The sequence below is a fragment of the Rhipicephalus sanguineus genome, chromosome 3, assembly GCF_013339695.2.
Source record: "Rhipicephalus sanguineus isolate Rsan-2018 chromosome 3, BIME_Rsan_1.4, whole genome shotgun sequence".
NCBI classification, from domain to species: Eukaryota; Metazoa; Arthropoda; class Arachnida; order Ixodida; family Ixodidae; genus Rhipicephalus; species Rhipicephalus sanguineus.
The window spans coordinates 208,665,795-208,692,976 of record NC_051178.1 but is presented as its reverse complement, the minus strand read 5'-3'; the positions used below and the strand labels follow the sequence as shown (position 1 = coordinate 208,692,976).

The 27,182-nt window shown below is 45.7% G+C and overlaps 2 protein-coding genes and 1 non-coding gene across 4 annotated transcripts in view; 1 reads left to right on the top strand and 2 right to left on the bottom strand.

Annotated features, from left to right (window-relative positions):
* LOC119388189 (mediator of RNA polymerase II transcription subunit 12-like protein) overlaps positions 1 to 2,590 on the bottom strand; it is a 125,523-nt gene extending 122,933 nt beyond the window's left edge. The window contains exons 1-6 of the mRNA XM_049413857.1: positions 2,488 to 2,590; positions 2,131 to 2,193; positions 1,946 to 1,984; positions 1,701 to 1,808; positions 1,286 to 1,369; positions 74 to 233 (exon numbers count right to left, since the gene is read on the bottom strand). Coding sequence (XP_049269814.1) covers positions 74 to 233; positions 1,286 to 1,369; positions 1,701 to 1,808; positions 1,946 to 1,984; positions 2,131 to 2,193; positions 2,488 to 2,586 — 553 coding nt within the window. The 5' untranslated portion in view covers positions 2,587 to 2,590. The remainder of the gene's footprint in view (positions 1 to 73; positions 234 to 1,285; positions 1,370 to 1,700; positions 1,809 to 1,945; positions 1,985 to 2,130; positions 2,194 to 2,487) is intronic.
* A 222-nt stretch (positions 2,591 to 2,812) lies between these two features.
* On the top strand, positions 2,813 to 2,886 carry Trnan-guu (transfer RNA asparagine (anticodon GUU)). Its single transcript has one exon. It is a non-coding gene; the product is annotated as a tRNA-Asn (tRNA).
* Positions 2,887 to 6,020: 3,134 nt separating this feature from the next.
* LOC119388192 (glycogenin-1) lies at positions 6,021 to 23,663 on the bottom strand. 2 transcript variants are annotated; one of them, XM_037655846.2, is made up of 7 exons: positions 23,467 to 23,663; positions 19,134 to 19,275; positions 17,020 to 17,194; positions 12,248 to 12,410; positions 11,371 to 11,497; positions 10,562 to 10,742; positions 6,021 to 6,886 (listed from the first exon to the last, which is right to left on the bottom strand). In XM_037655846.2, exons 1-7 carry the CDS (start codon positions 23,474 to 23,476, stop codon positions 6,578 to 6,580), a joined length of 1,107 nt encoding a protein of 368 aa, XP_037511774.1. In that variant the 5' UTR covers positions 23,477 to 23,663; the 3' UTR covers positions 6,021 to 6,577. The 2 variants fall into 2 exon arrangements, with proteins under 2 accessions (XP_037511774.1, XP_037511773.1); XM_037655845.2 differs by lacking the exon at positions 23,467 to 23,663 and adding an exon at positions 21,023 to 21,395.
* Positions 23,664 to 27,182: the final 3,519 nt, after the last annotated feature.

Here is a 27,182-nt window from a genome sequence, read left to right as displayed (position 1 = left end):
GCAGGAGATCTTACAGAGCAGGTTTTCACAATATGTTAAATTTAGACACAATAAGTAAATGTGCACCAGGTACCTTGGCACGGGTCTGGAAGTTGCCTCTTCTTCATTTTTGCTTCGGAAATGGCAACGTGATAAACTGAAGTCATTTTGATAAACCAAGCAGCTCGAAGCATAGGCACAGAGAACTCAAACAGCGTCAAGAATATTTCTTCCTTTTTGTTGAATATGGGAACCTGGGTAGGAACAAGCCATACAGTGAAGCACAATAAAAAATCAACAAGAGTCATGCGCTAATCGAAGCTGTCTGAGCTGAATGTACAAATAGATATCATGTATGTGATGTCATTTGCAAAGCATCAGATGTCAGTCTGCTTAAGTACAAGTGGAGTAGCACACTTGCTTAACTGCAGCAAAGAATCATTCAAAAGTGAGCACAATAAAAAGCATCGAAGGGTCAAAGTCGCTTTGCAGGATCACATATTTAAGAGATAAAAGGTAAAGCTACTTTCCCATAATCAAACACAATCTTTCTATGTGTTCTGCCGTTCCACCGAAACAATCAATTCGTGCAATGGCACTAACGTATAATAACCATACCCAATACAGTGAGAACACAGTGTAAAGATGGATGTAAAAGAAGTGAAGTGTCTTCTGGTAGAAAAATTAGAACCGTTTTCTTAAAGGTGCCCTGCAACACTTTTTGCAGATCTTTTTGGATCTTTTTGCGAAGCAGTTTCAAGCATTAGCTTGGCTCTGTGTTAGAGTACTCGAGTGGCACACAGAGCGCCTGGGTTCAAATCCCATCCTTATCCTGGATATTTTTTTCTCATTTCGCACAACAGCGGTTACAGACGCCGGCGGCAGCAGCGGACTATTACGCAACTAAAATTGGCTGCTGTTGTGATCTGATAACAGCTTTCGCTGTAAAGAGAAAAAGTGCCCAAAGTCATGACGCACGCTGACGAAATGACGTAGCTTCTTGCCCTTTCAGCTTTCAGCAAGTTCGCTGATATGAAAGGGGAGAGAAAGCGCTTGAAGCATGCTAAAAATCCCTGGAACTCCACTCGTACTTGACGAATTCTAAAATTTTTTGCGGCAGTCAATTCATGAGGAAATAAACTCCTTTCGTGAAGTCATTCGATTATTACTTGGAAAAGTGTTGCAGGGCCCCTTTAACATCTTTTTATCAAAACATTTTACTTGTGAGTTAGATGCTTTGATAATTCACATTCTCATTCACCAAACAAACCACTGCAGATGGGACAAAGTGCCCCAAGACACTCGCCTTCTTTGCCAGGCTGGTAAGTGGTTTAGAGCCAGCAAGATCACGGAACCAAGCCTCAATTGCGTTCTTGGACCTTGCTGTAACCTGCAAGTTAAATTAAATGTACGGCTTTACCACACTCTTCACAGATGTTTCCATTGGTGATAAATTGACGGCAAAGCTCAAATGCGTGCTACGTTCTTACACATTACAAAGCATGACAGTGCAGTGTGAGGAAAGTCAAACACGTTTAAAACCATGCAGCAGCACTCAACCTTTCTTGACTCAAGTACACTTTGAAGTATTTTATGTGACAGAGAGGTTCCGCAAATGCACACAGGCACTCTTGGCAACTCTCAACAACGTGACCTCTTGAAGCAAGAACAAGAATGCAACATTTTAAGTGGCACCAAGAGAGAACGATCGCTGTACTTACTGGCCAAAAGTGCTCTTTGGCATTGACTTGCTGTTTCTTTCGAGCCGAATCTTGGATCGTATTAAGTTCTTGTTTTTTAGAAAGGATGGCACTGAAGAAGGCGCCGAACTGAAATGGAATGGTAAAAGGTGGCGTATTAAACAATATACAACAACTCGACTATACTAAACTAAACACTCAAGTACAGTAATAAGGGGTTTTTAATGTCGGAAAAGAAAAAAACATAAAAGCAAAAACCGACTTACTTTTGCGGATGTGATGTTGGCATTTCTGGCGGAACCATACTGAAAAAATACGTCGAGTTGACGGTATAAGTATGTGCCGGCGTATTCTCAATTGTAAAATCATAGCAGCGGGCGCTGTAAACAATCACGCAAGATGACCAAGAAAAACAGCCGCAGTGCGACTGCTGTTTCGTTCAACTGCTTACCTCGTCGTTGATTTGGGGATTTGTAATAAACCCCTGTTTCACGTTTATAGCGGTGAGCTCATCCTGAGAGAAAGAAGCAACAGAATTAGGCGAAACGCATTTGCGCTAAAGGAAACTAAACGGTAGCAACGTAAGCCGCTCGAACACAGTTCGCAGACAAAATACAACGCAAGTAATTTTATCTTCGTATTTGCACATGCGTTCAATCGCAGAACACAGTTCACTACTGCGAGTACTGCTTGGGGAAAACACTTCGCAACACTGTGAACAAGCGCGCATCAAAAGGAAATCGGAGGACAGGTGCCAAGCGCGACCAGTTTGGCACATTGACTGATACAGCGATGAGCTCAGCATCACCTCTTTTTGTTTCGGATCCTGCGGATAAACGTCTGGAGGTCCCAATCGTGGCTTTTTTAAATGCCTCTTCTCGTACAGCCACGAAGGGGCGGCCATCATTGTGCGGTTAGCCGCCGGTTTGCAAAAAGCGCCGACAGGTGTCTGTTGCTGTCAAAATAGAGTGGCAGCCGCTGAAAGGTGTGTGCGTTTGGTTAGCCTTCAATCTTTTTATTTTTGCACAATTTTATGTGGCATAGTTGTGTAGCAACCTCCCCCCTTCTCCCCCCTTACTGTCAAAGTGTGTTTATGGGTACATAATGTAACTGTGAAACACCAGAGGACGTCTGCCTTTGTGGCGCAATCGGCTAGCGCGTTCGGCTGTTAACCGAAAGGTTGGAGGTTCGAGCCCTCCCAGAGGCGGGGTTTTTTTTTTATTCTTTTTTTTTAATTTTGTGATAACCAACATTTTTAAATCGCGGTATGTGGAATGGAAGGCAGTGTGTGAAACAACATTACCCTCTTTTTCATCATGCTAGAGCACAGGTGAAAGCCTATGCCAACGAGACAGTCATTAAACTACTTTGACCACATCAGTCGATTGCATTGATGTTTTTTAGGTTAATAAGATAATAAATATACCATATTTCATGCACTGGTTTGAACGAAGAGTACTGAATAAAGGCTAAGTTAAAGGGGCCCTTTAACTTAGCCTTTATTCAGTACCCTTCGTCAAACCACCATGCTCAAAAAGTGTTGCAGGGCCCTTCTAGAAAACGCTGCCGATTGGTAGTCGAGGCTGCTGAGAACATGTGAGCGTGTGGCCTGGAATTTGAAATTAATTCTCAAAGTCAGCTAGCAGATGATGCCATAAACACAAATGACCGCGCCATAAGCCCAAAGGCCACGACCATTGGCTGATTTGAGCATCGTGAGCTGCATAGTTACCGCGGGATGCCGCCACATGCCCGCGCGCGCGCTCGCGATCACATCAGAAAAAAAAAAAAGAGAGAGAGAAAGAGTGCTCTTGCCTTCTTGCCCTCTTGTGTAGCTTCATCCCCCCCTCCCCCTGCGTAGCTTTTCAGCGCGCTCGCAGCTGGTACGAAAGGAGAGAGAAAGCACCTAAAGTGTGCGACGGATCCGTGTAGTTCCACTAGTACTTGACGGACTCTTAAAAATTTTTGCGGCATTACTTGTTAAAGTGTTGCAGGGCCCCGTGAGAATGAACTGCAGGATATAGCACATTCAATATTACTGGTCGGTGCCTTACCGATGTTGACAAATAATGTAATTAAGAAGAAGAAGATGTTTAGAAGCAGGAGAGGTTGGCCTGGAAGGCAGGTTTCTAGCCTGCTACTCCTCACGGGAGTAAGGGGAAAAGGGAAAGAAAGAGGGAGGTATGATGATAGGTGACTATGGTATGGCACAATGAGTCACTGTACACTCTGTCATGCATGGGGACAGGACACACGCGAAAGTCTTTATACCACACATGCTCTAAATTTGATGAGCATCTAAACCAATTGAATGTTGAACAATAGATGCCATGTTAAGTATTTGTCATGCAGTGGCATTTGGTGTAACATTGCTTTCCTTGAGCGAAATAAACTTAATGTACATGTACACAAAAACATAACACTGAGCTAACCAAGTAGTCTAATTAATAATGATAAAAAGCTCTTCTTTGTGTCTGAATTCACCAGGCCACTGACATTGTAGACACAAAAGAACGTTAAAATGTATACAGTGCATATATGCCACAAAAAATATCAGATATTCATATATACACATACACGCGCAATAATATGCTCCATTCCAATGATCACTACACTTGAAGGAATCTTAAAAAGGAGTTGACTATAATAGCGTAAGAGTTTTTGTGATTAACGATAAATATTTACCATAGTAGTTGTTGAACTGACACTTCAAAAACTCCCTATCAAATAAATAAATAAGTGCGATATTATGACAAAAAAAACTGCCAATGGGGACCAGTCTTAGGTGTGGACCAGCAACCGGCCCGCTGTCTAAAAAACTGGCCGCGCCCATCTAAAACCGGGCAGGTGGCAACCCTACTTAAAGATATGCTATTTCACAAGACAGACACACATGGAAGCATTTTTTTTATGCAAAAAGCCTATATGTACCACTTCCCTAGTTCTCTTATCTCAGTGCCAGAACAGGACTGCTGTGCCTTGCAGAATGGTTCGCATCTGCATTGTCGGCAGTGTATGGCAAATTGTGAACATCGTGGTCTTTTGGTGGAGCTGCGATGCTCTCGAAGTCTGATATTTAGACAACGGCCTGTCTGTGTAATGTACTTTCATCCACATGAAAAATGAATGTGGTACACAACACCACAGGCACAAGAAACAAAGCTTATGCCATGTCTAGTTGTACACTGAGCTTGTTTCGGCATCCGTTTCCTGTACATACACTTCTGCACAGCTGTATAAATAGCGCCTAGCTTATTCTTAGCCATAAATATGACAAATATTATGGTGGGTTGCCACTTTCTTTAGACTGTTCAAGCGCCCATGAGTATTACTGCATGTTAGTTACTGTTCACTACCCTCTCCTTTGATGCACACTCCACTCCTACCTTGATGGCCTCGAGGCACTTCAAGCTAGCTATTGTAATAATGGCTTCTGGGTAGCCAGCTTGGGAAAGTATTTGGACTTAGCCTTGCTCTTTTAAGCACCTTGAGCACATCCACCCCTTTGCCAATGGCGACTAGCATCAAGACAAATGGGCATAGGCGTGCACACAAGGGTGGGCAGTGGGAGAGGGGGCACCAACCTTCCCTATTCATCAAACGAGGGGCACCAGTTCTGCCCCCTGCCTTTACTCAGTCAGACATTAGCGTTTTTTTAATGTGCAGGGCTACAGCTATGCATGTTTTTTCACGATAATGGCGTTCAAGGACCCCTGATGTTGCATTCAATGCACTGATTATGTCCCACCTTTACCCTGGAAAGCCAGGGACCAATGGCAGGCCCCTGCAAGAAGTCATTGCTTCATTTTCATTTTTGCATGCACCCAATGGGAAGCTCATTTTCTTTCGGGCACAGCCAAAAGAAGGGGGGGGGGGAGGGGAAGTGCTGAAACTGCACTGAAGTATGGCCAATCTGCACGCCCTTTTTCTACCCAAATTTCCCAGTTCTTCCATGGCAGTTTTTAACACTACATAAACATTAAAGTGCCACCTTGGCATCCATGCTGGTAACAAGTTCACGATTTTGCTGGAGTAAGCAAAACCTGCCATGCCATTACCACTATATCACGTACAGTCTCCTCAATCATTTGTCTCCTCGATCTCCTCAATTTCTCTCCTCAATCTATTTGTCAGTGCTCTTCAGAACCCCAAACATCATTAACCTGCATAATTTATGCAAAATTTGCATACCTATGTGGATGCACACAATTTGTTGCTGTATAAATTTCTAATGCATACAGGAGATCGACGTAAGGAGCAAACTTGTTTTGAAGGTGCTCAGTTGAGGACAAGGGTGAAGCCATGGTGAAGTGGGATTAAAAAAAGGAAGACAGGCGACACTTGTAGAACATGAGTGTATAATATATATTTCCATTTTGCCACATTTCAACAGCCTAAAAGGAAGCAATAGTAAAGTCAGTCAAAGATGCCAGCTTCAAAAAGTGCACATAGGCGAGAGCTCAAAAGGCCAGCTCTGCAACAAAACAAAACCTCAAATTTGTAAAAAACTATACATGTGTGAGTAGCAAAAATTGCCTGTACACAGCAACATCTCCTATGGCAAAAGATTCTGGTGATGTACTAGGGGGGAAAAAAAATGGGTGCTTCTGCTGCATGAAATACATAAAAAGAGAAAGGGCTCCTATGGAGCTAAAAATGAGAGCATTAGTCACTAGTGGTTTGGCACAAAAAGAAAACAGTTCAGGCAAACAAACACACTACGCTATAAAACAGAAAAAGACGTGATGTTTGAAGGCCATCAATGAGCACAACAATGCGCATGCAGCAATATTGCACACTGAGAAAATAAACTGATGCCTCGCACCCTTTCCTTCAGTTTAAGTATGCCCACATCCCTGTTAATTTCCAGTATGCACCCCCAGACAGGTGTGGCACGTTCACTTCTTCGACTGTTTCTTGGATTTCACAGATGGTGGTGTTTTGGTGCCCGACACCTGCTTGTCGCCAGCCTTCTTTTCCTGGTGGGTACTCTCAGTGATGGCAGGTTCGGCCGGTGTCGTCATGGCTGAGTCCAGCTTTTTCTGGATGTTGGCGAATGCATCCTCGCCCATGTAGTCAATCTGGCCCCGCTCCCAGGCATACTGCCGTGCTTCGGAGCCTCCGTAGACTGTCTGGTCGGTAGGAGTGCGCCGCAGCTCTTCCGCAGTCTTGATTGTCAGCTTGGACATCTCACCAGCAAGGCCAGCCTGAGAAGTTAAGGAGAGACTGTTTTACTGGATAAGAACTTGTAAGGCTAGTTACATAGTGCAGTGCCTCACTATTTTTTCATGTCAAGTGCATAGTCACACAACAGACAACTGCTAGAGAACATTTCATACTCATGAAATATTAGAGGCAATGTGAACCAGGGCATGGGCGTCGGTAGGGGGGTGCAAAAGGGGTACTTGCCCCCCTCAAGCCACACCAGCACTTGCCCCCACCCAAGCTACACCAGCGCTCTCCCCCTCTCCCAGCCGCGATGCAACACAGGCTTGCACCCCCCAAGACAAAATCCTGCCGACGCTCATGAACCAGGGTTGCCTGTATGGAGGACACCATAAGCAGAGTATTACACGGCTAAAGGAACACAATGGCACAGCACTACCTGAGGCATCAGCTGATTTAACTAGGCTTGTGCGAATAGTATATTTTAGGTTCGAAGCAAATTCGAAGCAAATAGTGATTTGGTCGAATAATTTCGAATCGAATTCAAATAGTATATATCACATATTATAAAGAAAGATGAGCACATCTGTCATGACCCAACTAACCTGCACAATATTTTTTAAAATTGAAACAAGGCATGTGCAAATGTCATTCTTTTTCGTTCAAAGGGAAGTGGAAGCAACTTTGAATTGTAGCAGGATTTGACTTTCTGTAGAATGCAAGTGATAACCTGCAAAATATGTTAAGTTTTAAAATTTACTATACTGAGAGCATACAAGCCGGTATAATGAGTTTTTAAACTTAAAAAATGATGAATCGATGTGAGGGTAATGTGTTCATTTAATCTTGAAGTGGGGCTTCAAGGCAGTGCGAATTTCCCCTGGATAGGTGTATTCATGGTGGTAGAGCACCCCTCCACTGCAGTGAAACCACCTTTACAGGGGGTTACATGCGACTTATATATGTCTATTCGTTAATTTCTAACAGTACTTTGAAATTTAAAATATTTTAAATTCATTTCAAAGCGAATTCGAATACTGTAATATTCGTTCAAATATTCGAACTGCCCGAATATTCGCACAAGCCTAGACGTAACACGTGCACCTTTAGCTCTATACAGGAACAGAGGGTTAGAAAACCAACTAGCCCAGCCCACTACCCTTCTATGAAACATACAGGTATTCACTGTTAAAGGGACACCAAAGAGAAACAATGAATCAGCCTAGATCGATAAATTGTGCTCTTAGAACTCTAATGTCGTTAATTTTGCCATCACAGGTTTATTAATAGAGGAGAAAATCAAGTTCAAAGTTTCATTTTTAAATTTCGCGCCGAAATCTCCCCGCGTGACCTCACGGATTTCAAAGTGTATTTATCGTATTTTGGCGCCATTGGCTCAACAAAATTACCCCAAACTTGATATGTTAAGTCTATGGCCCCCTCAGAGAACAATGTACAACTACATTTTTACCGATTAGGAACTACGTAGTCCCTAGTAGGCACCATCAAAACATGTGACATCACAGCGAATGGTGCAGAAACTTCAAGGTGGCATCGCCACCCACATTTTGTTTTTGAGTATTTTCTCGCTTACTAAGAGCCTTCTCGCAGCAAGCGTGGTGTTTTTGGTATCGTGAAAGAGTACTTTACTAATATGAGAAAAATCGTTTTGCTCTTTAGTGTCCCTTTAAGGACAGGATCAATCATGGTAACTGCCAGAATTAAGTATTCAGTTATGCAACATTACTAGGACAATGCCTGGGATATTTTCACTGCATTTCTAGAAATTTCATCGCAGGAACATTTGAAACTTATTTTCCATTACACAATTATACTGCAGTAAAATGTGTACAACCTCTCTTGAATTTTGCTCCCAATTTGCAGTAATAGTGCACATTCAGCTCAAATCTGATTTCTGGGAGCAGTTTCTTTTTTTTCTTCCAGTGGACAAATATTCTGATGGCGATGGAAAATATGCACATTCAAGTACAGTAAACCCTCGTTAACTCGAACTCGCATATCTCGAAATCTCGGTTAAGTCGAAACTTTTTTTCGCCGTGCATTAACCTCCCATAGGTGCTATGTATTTGCCCTCTCTTATCTCGAAACGTTTTCCGGAGGGAACAGCGGATATCTCGAAATATTGACCGGGAGGGCAGAAGGCAAAGTCCACTCCCAACACGAAACGAGGGCTCCGTGCGAATGCTTAGCTCTTACTATACGTGCCGAACGCGGTCGTGAAGGGCGAATTTGAAATTCCCGCGGACGCAACCGTTTCCTATCAGCCTTGTCAAGTAACTGTGGGAGTGATCACGTGTGTGCACCCGCGCGCGACTTATGCGTGGTGGGCGGTGTGTGAAGCGTGCGCTCGTCAGTACGCAACCTAGCCCTTGCATGTGCGAGCTGGTATTCTTTGTTTTCCTCGCGATCTGCGCACGACGCATCTTGAGTTCAGTTTTGCTGAGTAGTGAGTGGTCTGTGCAACGGACGCTTCCGAATATCAACCAAGATGTCCCACCCAAAGCAGTGCAAATCTCCGATGTTGGAGAGAAAAGTCGCACTAATCAAGGAAGTCGAAAAAGCAGGTCGAAGCAAGTCGTGCATCGCCAAAGAATTCGGCATCCCTTTGTCAGCCCTCTCGACAGTGCTTAAGAACAAACAAAAGGTTTTGGAAGGCTTCGAGCAAAGCTTCTCAAGCAAGCGGAAGCGCATTGAAGCGTCCAAATTCCCGGACGTCGAAGCAGCACTGACTGCTAACTGCTTTGCACATGCAGGGTTTTCTCGCGCCCCGGAATCGATCGAAGAAGACATTGGCGCAGAATTCAGCTGCTGTGATGAGTTGTGCAATGAAGTGCGCACGGCAACTGGCTGCGTGAGCGATACTTAAGATGGCGAGATCGCCTTTGAGGAGTATGCGCTCTACGAAGCGGACCTCCCCGTTACCGGAATGCTGTCGGCGCCGAAATCGTTGAGATGGCCATGAACGATGCAGATGACCATGCAGACGAGGAAGAGCCTCGAGAAATGCCTACGACGACAGAAACACGTAACGTGCTGCGCTTGCTCCGTAACAAGGTCGAATGCAGCGGTGGCGACCAACAGCTCATGCGATGTGTTGAGCAACTGGAGAACGCCTTTCTCGAACGCGAACACGAAACAGGCGAACATCACGCAGTTTTTTGGTCCTCGGTAATAAATTTTTTTTCCCCTCCGAATTCTTGTGCCTTTACTACGGTAGCTGTCTCGTGCAGTGGAGCTTTTCCTGGCAGCACTGGCTTTTCTTTTACAGTGACGGCAAACATTTTCGGCATTTTGCTTAACTCGAAATACCGCTTAGCTCGAAATTTTCCCCGGATTTGACGGCTTCGAGTTGAGGGATTACTGTATCTAATGCCTAGATATGTATAAGTCTTCCTACTTAAAGTAGATGCATAAGAGAAAAAGTGAACTTTTACCTGGCTGGCATGCAAAAACAAATCAGAATGTGAGAATGCCGACTTCCTGGTAATCTCCTTTGTCAAAAAAGTTCTGCTGATCTATAGTGGCAGCGGCATCAGTCAGTTTGTATGACGTGATAACTGCACTACAAATACATAGCTACTAGTAAGTTGTCATTTTACAACAACCAACGCGATCACAAGACAGACTAGCTACAATATAAAAGACTTCTACAAAGATTTTTTTTTTCAGTGATCACTGAGGAAGTTTACACTTACACATTCTGGGAATAGCTTGGGTTGGACGTGCGTCATGAAGAGTTCCCACCAGAACTGCAGATGGTCAAACATGTGCTGGCTACTGCCGTGTGGCTGCACTTGGCCAGTCAGGAGGTTGAATGCATGGTGCCATGGCTTCACCGGGCCCAGGAAGTGGACAATTTTTACATCCTGGCCAAATCTGCATGAAAAGACCTTGCAATCTTTTCTGCATTGCAAAGAACTGAATCTGGGGGGTCTACATGACAAAACCAGATATATGCTACAGTTATGAGGCACGTTATAGTGGGGGTCTCAGATAATTTTTACCACTTAAGTCTCAGTACACAAGATTTTTCTTCATTTGACCCCAGTGTAAATGTGGCTGCCATAGCCAAAATCAAATCTATATTCAATTTTGTATGCCTTCTGTGTAGCACACAAATTACGTGAAAAAACAACAAGCAGTATCACACACCAGTCACTTCAGTTTGCAGCTCATAACCTAAGGTCTGTACAACATGAGCAACAGCATGTACAAACTTCATGTACAAATTTAAGGACAAAATTTGAGACCTGTGAGCGGGGACGCATGCACACTGAAAGTTGTAGTAGAACTTTATGAGCAGCACATGAATGCCGGTACACTGAAATTAAAGTCTGGTATTTGTGTTAACTATCAAAAAGAACCCAATGGGCATAAACAGCAATGAAAAGGCATTGCTGCATTAATCTGTCCATCCTTCCGTGTATGCAACCCACAAGTTTTTCTATAGTATTACAACAATGATGCATTTCAGCAGAGTTGCTGTAAGCAAATGTGTACTCACTGTTTGTATGCAGGCAAGTAGGTGTAGGACACATTCGAGTTCATGTTATAAATAAAGGAAAGATGTTTAGTGATGTCCTTTGTTGCCCAGTCGTGAAAGTACAGATTCAGCAGGCCTTGGTCACCACCTAAAATGCAAAAAAGCATAATATTCTTTCACAATGATCTCTCCTATTAGTCTTTTGCATGCATAAAAACAGAATTATGGGTCAGCATAAAGTCTGATAAATAAAATGCATGGGGGGGGGAGGCGTGTCTGGTCATTTCCTGCCACAAAGTTTTTTCGGAACAGCATGGCACAGGCATGCTTGATGGTATAAATGACAGTGGAGCACTTTCGAGCATACATGATTAAATGTGGAAAGGTTTGAAAACCTGCAAATGACTTGGGTGTCAGTGTCTTGCATAAGTATGCCCCACTGGCTTGAAATCTATGCACGGAGAGTCAAACTTCAATTCTAAATACTTTCTATCTGTGCAATACATCTTCTGTACAGTAGAACATCGGTAAATGGAAATAATGTAAGTGGAAGTGCCGCTTAAGTGGAACAATGGCCTCCAATTAGGTTGGTTTTGTACTCAAATGCTGCATCCCTACACACCTTTCTTTATTAACGGAACTTCTGTTAAACAATACACATATTCCTGGTTTCTTCAATTTCCCTTTAGTTGCTTATTTATTCCTTAATTATTATTCCTTATATATTTATTCCTTATTTAGTTAGATTATCCTTTAGTTCAGCTGGCTAGCTTATTGTATAGAAGGTGCTACAAATGGCCTTTGTGTGCTCCCTGTGTGTCATTGTCCCTTTGTTGCTAGGAGCACTTCAGATCCTACAAGGCAAAATCGAGCAGTTCCAGAAAAAGCAATCACTTGCCATCAAAGCTGCCATGTTCCCCAGCAAACTTGATGAGGGCATTGTAGGTGGACTCAGAGGGGACAAAAACAAAAACACCAGAGTTGAAGCAGTCAGGCCAGCCAACGTCTGGTACGGCAGAGAGCTCTTCCTTGGAAAATAGCTCATCACAGTTTTGGAGGACCTGGACAGGGAAAAAAATAGAACATTGCAGCTGGAAAATAAGGCCCACATATTTGCGGCAGATTCTACAGAAAAACAAGTACTGCACTAATGCTTATGCTCTGCACGATATATTTAAGCCTAACCATTATCAGCCTATATTTTTATATCAGCAGTACGAAGACCTATCTTACTGATGTCCATTTCTCATGCTAGCTGATTCTGAGCCATGTCTGCAAATTTCCCATTTCATCACACCACCGAATTCTCTGCATTCTTTAACTGCACTTTCCTTCCATTCAGCAGCACACCAGGATTTCTCAGGGAGGGGTTGAAATTTTGAAAAACTCATGGGATTGAGGGGAAGGGAAAGGTCAGCAGGCACCTTGCATAATACAGTCGAACCCGTTTATAACGAACTCGAAAGTGTCGCGAAAAGTGGTCGTTATATCAGTAGTTCGTTGTATATGGTCTCGCCCTTAAAAACGTGCGCTTAGCGGCCAAGCCGGTTTTTTTTTTTTTTTTTGCACTTTTGTTAAGTGCTAACAAACCCTTCCGTGACAAGCTAAGCCTTTTCGCGTCATGAAGCGACGCCCGCTGCGTGCTCACGAGTGAATTAACCGCCTTTGCAATGAGCCGACACCGTTTCACCGAAGCGCGGTACCGCGACGTGGAGCCGATCATCCCTGGCTAGTTGCGTGCAGCGCGTCGCCTACTCGGGTCGCGGAGTCACTGCCGGGCCGCTTGCTGTATGCCGTATGCGCGCGTTTGTACGCTCTTCGTGCTTGCTTCACTCCGGACCGTGCACGGGTGCGGCGACTAGCCTCTTCGTTCAACGCGGCGAAAACAAGTATTTTCCAAGCAACGCGCACTCTACGTCTCCGCGATGCTCTCGCGGCCCTGCACGACGATGCGCGGCGCACTTGAGTTGTCACCTAGTCTAACACGCAGTATACGCTCGCTGTCAGTGCATCGACGTTTCTTGGTGCCCGCGCCGCTCAACAACAGCGAGCTAATTTCGTTTCTACAAAGCGACGTGCACTTTAAAGCGGTCTCGCACGACGCGGCGGCGGCGAACTTGCGAACGGCAGCATGGCGCGCTCGTACCGCCGTCAATCCGCAGTGTACGGCGTAGTACGCCACACGCGCAGCCGAGCAGATATCTACAGATGACTGTGATAAGGTTGTCGGCTATAAAGCATAATGGCACGTTCATCGACGGCCGCCACCTCGCCTTCGCTCTTTTCTGATGCTTATCCGCGAAGGCATCGCCGCAATCGCGCGGAAATCGTTATCACCGATCGACCGGTCTCTGCCGTTACCGGAAAGACGGACGACTTTTCGCGGCACATTGTGGCGTCGACGAGTTTAGGGACGCAGTGAACCTTTTTGCGATGGAAAGTTATCGCGGTTATCACTTCAATTGCATTTATGCCTTCTTGCGTTCCAAGGCATTGTTTGGTTCATCGCAGGCGGTCGTAGCTGCAGAGAACGGCGTCAGGAAAGGTTACTGTGCGAAAGCTGACCGCAAGGCTTCATGATGCCTACGCAGAAAGGGACTAGGTGAAGCCAACCTACTTCGGATCCATCATGCCTTCCTAATGAGCCACATTAATTATGTAGCATCGGCCCTTAAATGGACTAGAACGGACAAAAATAAGCTAAACACTCTCATCCGTAAGAGCATCAGAAAGGTACTGGGGTAACCACACGCTCTGACAAATTAAGACAACTCGGCATGCACAACGACATTGATGAAGTGATCGAAGCGCAGGTCACCGCCCAGGTGGTCAGGCTGTCGTCAACTAGGGCAGGGAAACGCATCCTAGACGAGGCTGGCATGGCTCCCAGAATGCTTGCTGAACGGGAAATCACCTTATCCAGGGAGGTCCGGGAAACCTTTGTGGTCAGCCCGTTCCCTCGGAATATGCACCCGCAATACAATGTAGGGAGGCGAAAAGGCCGAGCACGGGCGATATTACAGAAGGCCGCCGAGAATCGAGAATCGACTGTCTTTGTCGATGCGGCTCAGTACGGCAAGTCTAGCACATTCGCGCTGGCAGTCATTGACGGCAACGGGGAATTACGCTCCTCAGCCTCGGTCAGGTTAGCTACGAGCGCAGTTGCAGAACAGGTCGCCATAGCCCTGGCCATGACCGACCGCTCGCGCACCAACGTGTTCACAGACTCACGAGCGGCCATCAAAGCTTTTGAATCGGGTAACCTAGCGCGAGAGGCTGCCTCCATTCTAGAAAAAAGAACAGACCCTGGCACTCACTTCATCTCTTGGTTTCCCGCCCATATGGGTGCGGACGTTCATCAGCACGTACCTAACCTCAACGAGCTTGCCCATGACCGTGCGCGAGATCTAACGCGCCGCGGCGGCATGGATGCTTCATGGGGTCAGGATGAAATCCAGCATAACGATCCGCTTCTTACGTTTCATGAAATCACCTCTCACTATCGGCTTAGTAGAAGGGCCTATCCTCTTCCTCACCCGAAATTAGATAGGTCTCAGTCAATTACACTTAGAATGCTCCAGACGGGCTCGTTCCCCTCGCGCGGCTTTCTCAGTCGTATCTCCACAGACGTTGACTCAAGCTGTCCGGACTGTAATGAGAGTTATTGTTCCTTAGCGCACATGCTTTGGCAATGCCCCGCGTTACCTAACGGCCCTCTATCCAGCGAAGCCGACTGGGAAGAGGCACTACGGAGCCCATCGCTCCAGGCACAAATCCAGGCAATCCAGAGGGCCCAAGAAAGGGCGGAACATCACGGTGTCCCAGCCCCGACTTGGACGCGGCCAGCGGCTTCCGCGGGTCCCCGATAGGGGTTCCCGCGAAAGCTCCTCAGGATCAAATAAAGTTCATTGTCTGTCTGTCTGCCATTCTACCACTGAAGAAATGCCTGAAAAGTGAGCGACCTCGCTCGCAGCGTCTGAAATCTGCGTGCGGTGCTCACCGATCAGGGTTATCTTAGTCGCGAGTAAACTGGAGCGGGGCACGCGCGAGCGCGCGCCCCTGTCACGCTTTAGAAGGCATATTTTAACTTTTTTTCGCTTCGTATGCACCATATTTTTACCGCGACCGTGTCTGAAGTGTTCGTTGTAAAAGTAGGAGGCTTTGAAAAATGTTCGCTATATCTGGACGCAGCTTCAATGGTTAGCATAGGAAAATCGTAAGTGCACCCAAATATGGTCGTTATAACCGATAGATCGTTATATGTGGGATCGTTATAAGTGGGTTCGACTGTATGTCGTTTCCTTGCTTCAGCTGCAAGAATCCAACAGCAAATAAAATGTCACGTAAGATCAAGGATGATGATTTCTAGAGTCAATCAGGAAAATGTGACTCAGTGAAAAGGACATTGGGGCAGAGGGCTTATAACCCTGGAAGAAGAAAAAACAGCGTTTTGTTTTTTTTTTCACTGGGACAAAACTTTAAAAAACATCTAAATTTTATGATGAAGTTTCTTAAACACATGGTTAAATCACCATTCACCAAGTTCTTTTTTTTATTATAATGCTATGACTTGCTGTAACTGTGACAAAGCATTGGCATTTTTAAATCGTGCCTTTTCGTGATTCAGCGACTTTTGAATGCTTTTATCACAAGCGCTGCTGAGCAGTACCTCCCAGCCAGTGTAGACAGATTTTTTTTTTATAGGGGAGAGGGGGGTTTAACGATACTTTATGTTCATGTGTGCATTTGTATGTGTGCGTGTATATATACACATCCAAAATTGAAAAATTTCGAGGCGGGAGTTCAACCACCACCCGCCACATGTATGCAAGCTTTCACTAGGGTTTGTCCGCAGTCACATGTATGGAAACATTTTACTGTGCGCAATTTGCCAACTGGGTAAAAAGCAGCAAGCTTTCTGTAAGTACTGTGATGTGTCGCACAGCTTCCTCACATGCATTACAAGTAGGCTTGTGCGAATATTCGAGCACTTCGAATATTCGAACGAATATCACAGTATTCGGATTTGCTTTGATTCGAATTTAAACTATTGGAAATTTTGAAGTATTCGAAATGAACGAATAGGTGTATATTATTCCGCATGTAACTCCCCTGTAAAGGTGGTTTCACTGCGGTGGAGGGGTGCTATACCATGAATACACCTTTCCAGGGAAACTCCGCATTGCCGTGAAGCCCCACTTCAAGGTTAAATGTACAAATTACCCTCGCATCGATTCATCATTTTTCAAGTTTAAAAGCTTGTTATACTGGCTTATATGCTCTAAGTATAGTAAATTTTAAAACGTAACATATTTTACAGGTTATCACTAGCATTCTACCGAAAGCCAGATCCTGCTACTATTCAAAGTTGCTTTTACTTCCTTTGAACCAAAAAGAATGCCATTTGCACATGCCTTCTTTCAATTTTAAAAAATATTGTGCAGGTTAGTTGGGTGATGACAAATATGCTCATTTTTTCTTTACAATATGCGATATATACTATTCGAATTCGATTCAGTATTATTTGACCAAATCACTATTTGCTTCGAACCTAAAATGCACTAATGGCACAAGCCTAATTACAAGTCATCTCCTATCCTGCAATTACTGCCCACATGAGGTCTCCACAGTACATAATCACTTGTGCAGGAAAACCTTTTTTCAGCTCACCAGGGTGTCAGAGTCCATGAAGACGCATTTCTTGAACTGCACCAGCCTCCAACAGTGCAACTTGGTGAATGTGACACCCAGTTCTGGCCGATTGAGCAGGGCCAGGTTCGCAGGATCTCTGCTATCCAACAGGTTCACCTCCTCCACAAGGTCGAAGGCCTGGCTTAGCAGTGACCTGGTTCGGCACATCGAATAAGAGTAAAATTATGCTTTTAATCATGGATATAATGCAGCTAAGGCTTAGGAACCTTAGGAATGTGAAAAATATTCAAAATATCAAACAATAGCTGAACAGCCTGAAAAATACAATTTGTACTTCATAGGAGAATTTGCTATGCCTATTTGAATGTTATTTGCTTTTTATTTATAAGTTACAAGACTTCTTGGAACGGAACCTATGACTGTTCCAAATTATTCTGCTAATACTATTTCAGGGTATTTGAGCTACTAGAATAAAGCATTTGTTTCTTTTTTATTAGCTCAGTTGTCAAGGCACCCAGCTGAAAATGGTATTAAATGTGTCAAATACACAGCCTTTTTTATCCAATGGTTCTCTACAGAACTTTTCTTCAGCCCATGTTTGCGTTGTTAATCCCTTCCTTCAGACATGTACCAAATAGCCCACCTTGCACCACTTGTTCACCTCTACGCAAGCATTATAATTCACTCCTTTTATAAAAAGTAATACATTCTATGTTCAATTTGACATTAAAAGATAGTTTTGTCATAACATATCAATTCACTAACATCCCAGAAATGTTCAATGCAATTTTTGTCTTAAATACTTCATATAACATTGATCCCTTAAAGGGGAACTCCGGCGATTTTTCAATATGAATAAATTTCAATTAAACCTTCAACATATGTTCTCTTTGGTACCCTGATGATATGTGCCAAATTATACAACCGTAAGTCATTTAGTTCTTTAGAAAACGAATTTTAAAAATTGATAGCCAATTCTGGAATCATGCCCGTAAATGCGGGCCACCCTGTATATGTGATGTAACGTGCCTACTCTTTTCGAACCCCGCCTCACCCACTAGACGGATGCAGCGAACGCTTTCTTCTACGGGGCGACAACGACGCGAGCACAGTTCGGTTTTGTTAGCTGCATAGTGTGTTAGTATTCATTGACATTGGGTCTTACAGTAAGCACGCACAATAGTGAGCAACGAGGAGATCAATGCGGGGCACGTCAGCTACTTCATTGCCGGCGGGTCATAATCAAGAGGCTATGCTTCCGCGCTCAGATTCAGATTCTATTCGAAATTATTTGAACAAATAAGTATTTGCTTCAAACCTAAAATGCACTATTCGCACAAGCTAATTACAAGGCATCTCTTATCCTGCAATTACTGCCCACAAGAGGTCTCCACAGTACATAATCACTTGTGCGGGAGTGTGCAAATAGGCACGTTCAAATAGGCACGCTCCAATCACGGCTGAACTCGTCACTGGTAAGTTCAGACGGGCTGGCACAGCTTGATTCCACGTCGGATGACATCGCCAGCTTGCTTTTTGCGTGAGAGAAGAAGCATGTGTGCTATGTTTACACCCTGGCCAACCGTGGCAGTGCGTAGCGTATTTAGTGATGTCATCGCATACCCAGCACGGAGCAGCTCCCTGTTTCGGTCTTGATTCATCGTTTATTGCTTACTTAAAATTTTTGACCAGTCTCTTAGCAAAATGAACCACCCTAGCCATTACAGGACTGCAAATACTATTTGAAAACAGCATTATCTCAATATAGTCGAAAATGCACCGGAGTTCCCCTTTAAGCACTTTATAATACAGTCTCTGCATATAGGAAATCAATCATGAGTACACAAAACTATGTATACATATATTGACCAAGTAACCTGTTTACATGGATGCATACTCCGGATAAGCCTTATCCCAACAGTGAATTTAGGCAGGACAGGTCCTGTAGGCAACATCAGGAAACACCCATAAAAACATAATTAGGGGAAGAAAAATATTAACAATGGTCGCAGGCATTAAAAGGTAATTACTTGCAGAAATAAGTGAGTGTAGCTTAGATGCAAAAGAGAAGGGAAGAGCATTGGTGGAGGCCTCTGACCTGCAGTGACCAGAAACTTCCGATTGGCCCTTACCTCATCTGCGTTGTGACTGAACTGGTGATGAGGATGACCAGCTGCCGTGACGTATGCACCCTCTTGAGGGAGTGAGCCAACACAAGAGCACCCAGCGAGTAGGTGTCGTCCGTTGCCAACGTGACATATGCTTCATCGGTCACTGCACATAAGCATATGGGAAGACCGACATGAAGGAGGCAATAGAACACTGCTTCTTCAGATGACTTACCCTTGAAAGAGTACTAAAATTTTTACTTTTTATTAAGTGATCTCTAAGCTGAAGAAAAAATATGGTAAGCCTCAGGGTATCTTAATTCAACATTGCTTTTATATGGATCCCTTTAGTTCTGTTAGAAAGAGCTGGGGCAAGAGTCAAGACCTTGTGATGTCCTAGCGACGTATTCCGAGACTGGACTATCACTTGCGGTGACAGTGTCTCTTTGCATAATGTACGATCTCATGTGTACAATAACTGAAGAGACTAATTGCCCGCCTTTCCTCAACTGGACACTCAATGTACACTGAAAGTGATATGGCAATATCGCCAAGTCTGAATATGGCCCCTGCTCATATGTGGCCACATTCTGCGTTATGACATCAAGACAAAATAACCTAAAAATGAAACTGAAGTAAGCTTTAGAAAAAGCATATTATATTATTTATTGAACTCTATGGCATGCCAGTATTCTCTCCAGAATTTAAAAGTTTGGGACATATCAGTAAAAAAAAAAGAAGTATGTCAACACTAATGCAGATTATAGTCATTAGAACTTTTTAGATAGTCAATAGACTACACACTAACGCATTACAGACATGTCAGACTTCATGCAAGAATAGTGATTGTGCTAACCCCCTGTACTGTTAAATGATTTTGTGCTCCAACTTCTATATGAAATGAATAGTCTGCTGTGCAGTTGCATTTCTTTATAAGTCCTGTGGGCAAGGGTCACATTAGAAAAATTCCACAAAGCTTCATTACTTAAAGTAGACTGAAAACAGCCCCAACCAGTAAATGTGTCAAATAGCAATGTTATTGCATACTGGCCCTTTCAATAACGATGCTACCCTCTACATTTTCAAGACAGTGCAGCATCAGCAGAATACTATAGTTCTGGGGGTGAACATTTTGGATCACATTTTTAGCCAGCATTAGTTTCTGGATGCTAAGGCAGTTTTCTGTGGTTAGCAGATAATTGAGGAATATTGTTACCACTGTGCTAGTGGTTGAGAATGGAAGGATTAATATGAAATACAGTCTGGCACGATATTTTAAAAGTGGATCTGGTTTTGCCATGCACTAGAACACAGCCATAATGCAGAAGTTCGGGGGAGATTGAGGCTTGAAGTGACGAGAACTTGAACAAGAAATGCCCCTGGTGACAACTTTGCGACGAGGGGACTTGTCAAAATGCTGCCTCTATCGACATTTCTTGTTCGACGACTCCTCATCCCTTCTTGGTATTTGACGCGACAAAAATTGACATGTTAATTGGGCAGCTTGCCACGAAATAAAAGTTCAAAGTAGGATTTAAAAGTATAGATAACAGAGTGACATGTCGTCGCGACTGACCGAGTAGCAAACGCGTACACCAATAAAGAGAGCATACGCCACAGATAATTAAGCCGCGGACTGGCGATTACCGCTCACTGCTTTGAACTAGCGGATTCAGTTCCGCTATGTATGCATTCGACGGGGAACTCGCAAAATTGCCCGCGTTACTTTTCCTTACGTGAAGAATCATCACAGGACGGTTAAATTAGCAAGCCAGATATCCGCCCGTTCCGCCTACCAGGGTCAAACCAGAATGACTCTGGTCAAACGGAAGCGCGCGCAAACCAGAAACTGCCGAATGCAGAATAGATGCCCGGACGACAAAATCAGGCGGGTACAAACAACTCGTCCTCACCCTCACCGGCGTCGCCGCTTTCTTGTTCGTAGCAGGCAGAGTCGAATCTCATAGGTGAACAACTGGCAGCGGCTGTCAAATCGGTGGAAATGTTAAGCGTGTTCATGGCATCGGCGGCTCGCTACCAAGAATAGGCGTGTCTGTGCACACGCACAAGCGTAGCAACGTTATCGGCGCCGCACCGCCGGCCGGTAACGACACTGCCCTTAAAGCCGGGGGTGTTCGTTGATCGCCGCCGGGTAGGCGTGTCACGGCGGCAGTCCTATTATTTTTTCTATTAGACAATGCCGTGAAGCGACCGCACAGGATGTGACAGCCCGCCAAGGTCGTTGCCTGTACGCCGCAAGGTCGAATATATGCTCGTTTTCCTTCACGCTCACGTTACTCGTATACTTATTACACGTTCAGCCGCCACTGTTTCATTCGTTCGACAAAAGTACTGCTAGTACTGCTAGTACTCCACCGACACGAGAATGCCAGCGTTATTTTGAGACAAATACAAATGAGGCAGCGCCAAGCGGCTAACGGATGGCTACCGTTGCGGCCTTGCCAGTGGAGGCACTGGCCTTGCTCGACGCCAATAATCAACATGTGCATTTCGTTCATTTCCAACTTGTGCAGATGCTGTGCTCTTAAACCATTTTAGTTTCGTTAGTAATTTATAAGCAGTTACCTTTTTTTTTTTAATACCGCCAGTCGTAAACGAAACCAAAACCAACTGACACTAGCGCGCGTATTTCAAACGCGATTAATTGTGTCGGTAATTAATATTGTGGCCTCGTTAAATACCTAATGATTAGTATAATCTAACAAAGCGAAACGAACAATGAAAGGCTCTCCTGCCACTATGACGACCATTTCATCGTGATAATCTGGGTCCATCACACTGACGTCGCGACGTCGGCTGAAGAATTCGGAGAGTGAACCGTCTGCGGGTGTAAATATAGCCGCCGCTTGGTGGAAGGAGACAGGTATATCGCCGCAAGTAGAGGCGTGCTCTGCGACATATCTGAGGGCCCTTTGTTCGCCTGAATACGTTCGAGGGCCTGTTGTATCGCTAAACGGAAGCGACACGCATGCATGAAGTGAGCGGAGGAGGTTTGAACTGCTCCATACAGCCGATGCTTCGCATTCTTTGAGAAGGAACCGAGACAAAATACAACCGAACTTTATATAAGCTCAGATTTTTTTTCTTAAACCAGCGTATACCAGAAAAACCACCCAGTGTATATGCATTGCGGATTTGTCGGGCGTAATAACTAATACAACTGTCGTAACTCAGATTCGTCAAAGGCGACATAACGCGCACTGTTTGAAAAAAAAAAAAAAAACTATGCAATAAGAAATGAATATAACACAGAATTTATACAATTTTTTTACACACCCTATAAACGTACGTATGAAAAATTAACTTGAAGCATAATAAATTACGCGCCAAGCCCTCGATATGATTAAGAAGCATGGTGTAGTAGGTAGGCAGGTACTCCGGATTAATTTTGACCGCATGGGGTTCTTTCATGTGCACTTAAACTAAGTACACGCGTGTTCTCGCATTTAATTATGGAATGGCGCCGCCATGTCCGGGAATCGAATCCACGTCTTCGAGCTCAGCAGCGCGACACCTTACCTGCTATAAGCTGCCACGGCGGGTGCCCATCTCGAACGAAGTTTTGTCAATACACCCGTTAAGTACCGCCGCGTTAAAATAAAACCAAGCGCTGGTTTGAAGTGTAGAGAAAATTTCTAATGACAACAAGCTTCGCCGCAGCAAAACAATCGCGAGAGCGGGCGTGCGTGCTCTCGGCGAAGCTCGAAACGAAAATACTTCTGACCAGGAATACTGGCAGCGCCTGGCGGTCGTCCAGATACCTTTTACCTCTCGTAGAAGCCCGCAAAGGTATACAGTGCACAGCTGCGGCGCTTTCTTACCAACAAAATAAATAAGAAAACGCATCTTTGAATGTGAGAACCTGTATACGTTACACACTTCAAATTTATGTCTTATTGAACAGTATGCAAATGTCCTGGCAGGGAAAATTAAAGCCCTAGAAAGGAGCAGCCGGGCGTATTTTTTTAGGCAGCTTATTACGCTAAGAAAATTATGCTAAGTAAAAGAAAATTATGCAAGCACTGTACACATGCATTCCAACTTTTGCATAATCGGTAAATGCCGCACGAGATCTAACACGAAGAGCCAAGGCTAAGCGAAAGAGGACCCAAAATGACGTAACGGCCGGCGTTGGAATAGGCAGGGTCATATGCATGCCAAAAAGTCGCGCTATCGTGTTACGCGCGCCGGAAAACCTATTTTGGCGCACACAGCAGACGACAGCTTTCGTAGCGCGTCGTAGAAAGAAAAAAGGCGGACGGGAGGCACACGATGTCGGAAATGGGGGACAATTGCTGAAGCACCCCCGTTGCGTGACACGCCCCGCCGAACTTACCGCGCTCCATCGCTGCTACTTGGTTTCGCGCCGATAAAAGCCAGGAGCGACGACGGAGGTGGACTGCCTTACACTGAACGGGCCGCGGGAATGGGTCAACAGCAGATGAGATGAATCGAGTCAATGAATGCCCGGCGCATGCGCTGCCGAGAGAAAAAGCGTCCGTGCGGTCGCCGGCCGACAAGGCGCTCCAGTTGTTTCGAAACCAACCACAACCAAGGGAAACCACAACTTGAGTGCGCCAGAGTGCGAACAACCGAGAAAGCACAAGGTAGAGGACGCCACACTCGTATTTAAAAGCGGGCATTTCGAATTGTTTCCGTTTTGCTCTACTCTAAATCTCCACAGGCCTGCTTTCGTAAGCATGAAAGTTATAACGACAGGGGTCAGGTATAGCAGCATAATTTGTGCGCAAGATACGAGCACACAACACACTCGGTGCACAAAGAACGAGCATGACATCCGAGCGCGCGTCATTTAAACTGCCCTAAATATGGTCGCCCAACTTCATCATGGTTTCTCACATAATCTAATTTTCTACAAGTTAGAACCTGTGCTGTGGCGCTTAGGTAACTACAAGAATTCGAACCGACGCGATTTATTTTAGCAGCCTCCAGAAACTTCCCATAACAAAACAATTTCTGCATCCGAAAGTTCGGGAACCTCCTTTCTTTATGGCCGTGTAAACTGGTTATTGAGATAACTGATATTTATTAAGCGCTATTTTCACGAGGGTCGCAGTAGGGCCGGCCATATTTATTCTCCAACCAAAGTTACGAAAACACGTAAAAACCCGACGTTTCGGAACCAGCTCGGTTCCTTCCTCAGGGGGGACTGCGGCGGCTTGGCAGCGGCCTCTTTAAGGCACTCTTGCGGCGGTTAACGACCCCACGCATTACCGCGGAGCGTAGCCAATGCGCATACACTGGGGGGAGGTTTCCGAGGGAACGGTTGATATTTTGAGTGGTCCTCTGTATGTGCCACGACTCCAGTAGCAACCTCCTCCTCCACTTGGTTTCCCTTTCGAGGATGGCGGTTCCGTTGAAGTATATTCTGTGGTCGAACGTCTCCGCGTGCTCGGCGACGGCGCTGCGTTCTTTAGGCAACACGTCAACGACGTCCGTAAACTACACAACGAACGCAGCGCCGTCGCCGAGCACGCCGAGACGTTCGACCACAAAATAGACTTCGACGGAACGGCCATCCTGGAAAGTGAAACCAAGTGGAGGAGGAGGTTGCTACTGGAGTCGTGGCACATACAGAGGACCACTCAAAATATCAACCGTTCCCTCGGAAACCTCCCCCCAGTGTATGCGCATTGGCTACGCTCCGCGGTAATGCGTGGGGTCGTTAACCGCCGCAAGAGTGCCTTAAAGAGGCCGCTGCCAAGCCGCCGCAGTCCCCCCTGAGGAAGGAACCAAGCTGGTTCCGAAACGTCGGGTTTGTACGTGTTTTCGTAACTTTGGTTGGAGAATAAATATCAGTTATCTCAGTTTACTTACCCAACCAGACAGACTTCTGTCTAATGTTTACCTTCAATAGGACTTCGGCCGCGATACCATGCAGCTAGTCAAGCGCTACATACGCATCAAGGAGGGAATATCAGTCTTCAAAACTCATCTGGACTTCAATCGCACCTGCAAAGATAGGAAAGTCGTCCCTCAAAGCCTACGCCTGAAACGCCCTGTCTCGACCCCCGAAGGTATGGAAATCGTCATGAGAGCAGAACAACGGCTGGTCAACGCCCGCCTGCACGAAATCAACAAAGGAATTGGACCTGTTCTTCGCCAAGCGTAAACTTCAGCACCGCATCCCTGGATTGATGCCTCCGATCGACGCATTCGCGGACTCCGTGGCGGCGTCGTCTGCAGACAGGCATCGGACCACGCAGGATAGGAAACTTTCTCACCTGTTGGACCGGGGTTCGCCCCAAGGCAACCCAAATCCCAGGTTTGTCACCAATTTGTCATCGCGCACCCACTCACTAATCGGGAAACGTCTGTTCTGGCAAAGGGACACGGGTATAACGTGTCAACGACGCCCCGTTTATCGAAAGTCGTCGCAGCTGTAGAGGAAGCCGTCCAGAGTGTGAGGCCAAGCGCCAGAGAAGAAATTATAGACTAAAATCAATTGGAATCCTTTCGAAATTGCCGTCACAAGGGAAAAAGAATTTGACCGCAGAAGAGTGCAAAGCCCTTCGGGAACTCCGACAAGATCAGAGCATTGTCATCCTCCCCGCCGACAAGGGCAACTCAACGGTGCTGTTGGACAGCCGGGACTATGACCGGAAGGTTTCGGCCCTTTTAGAGGGTGACGCATATACGCAGCTAAAGAAGGATCCGACGAAGCAAACTCAGACTCAGCTAAACAAGCTATATACTCTCCGAAATTTTCAAGCACCACCCACAATTAAAAGCACTCTACCTAAGTCTAATCTGCCGCAACGGCTCCGCACCGGGTTTCTACGGACTACCCAAAATTCACAAGCCTGGCGCCCCCCTCCGACCGATCGTCGACTTCACTTCCTCTCCATGCCGAGCCCTTTCAAGCTTCCTGCACCGAATCATCGCCCTTCTCACCCGGAAGACCCCAACTCATGTCCGCGACTCCAGCCACTTCGTGCAGCTAGCGTCAGAGGTGAGCATCGACGAAGACGAGAGCCTGGTCTCGTTCGACGTCGTATCTTTGTTCACCAATGTGCCGGTACCCTTATCTGTATCCTGTGCCCGTGCTGCTCTTGAGGGTGACGATGGCTTGAGTCAAAGGACCCCGCTCACTATTGACGAACTCTGCCGCCTACTGGAATTCTGCCTGTCCAGCACGTATTTTTCCTACAAAGGAACAATCTTCAGGCAAAACAGTGGAACCGCAATGGGAGCCTCCATCTCTGTCACAATGGCAAACCTGACCATGGAACATATAGAAAGGGAAGCACTTGGCTCCTTCTCGCCGCGACCCAAGCTCTTTCTTCGCTACGTGGACGATTGCTTTTGTGTCGTGAAGACATCTGAAATTGAAAACTTCAGACTGCACCTAAATTCCGTTCACCCAGCCATACAGTTCACGGTCGAGTGTGAACGCGACCGCACCCTCCCCTTTCTTGACGTCCAGGTGGCAAGAAGGGGCAGTGACTTGGAGTTCTCCGTTTACAGGAAGCCGACGCACACCGGCCGATACCTTCAATACGATTCGTCCCATCCCTCCACCCACAAGGCCTCCGTTGTGTCCACATTACTTCAGAGAGCCAAAAAGATATGTTCCACTGACACGGAACGCCGGAAAGAAGAGGCCCGCGTAATTGCGGACCTCAGAAAAAACGGTTATCCCAGAAATTTCATTCGATCCGTCGCCCGCCGCGCAGAGCAAAAGAGGTTACGCGACTCCCAGCCAGCATTGACGAACAGCTCTCCAAAACGCGTGTCGGTCCCACACGTCCAGGGAGCCAGCGAGGCATTGGCCCGGATTTTTAGAAAAGGCGTGCACATCGCGCACGTGCCTTCATGCACGCTGGGCCGCTTCCTTCCCCGCCCGAAAGACCGACCAACAAAGGACAGGGCGCCCGGCGTCGTTTACAAAATACCGTGCGCCGACTGCCCCTCGTCATACATCGGCGAGACCAAAAACTTCCCCGAACGAATTAGGCAACACGTCAACGACGTCCGTAAACTCAACAAAGAACGCAGCGCCGTCGCCGAGCACGCGGAGACGTTCGACCA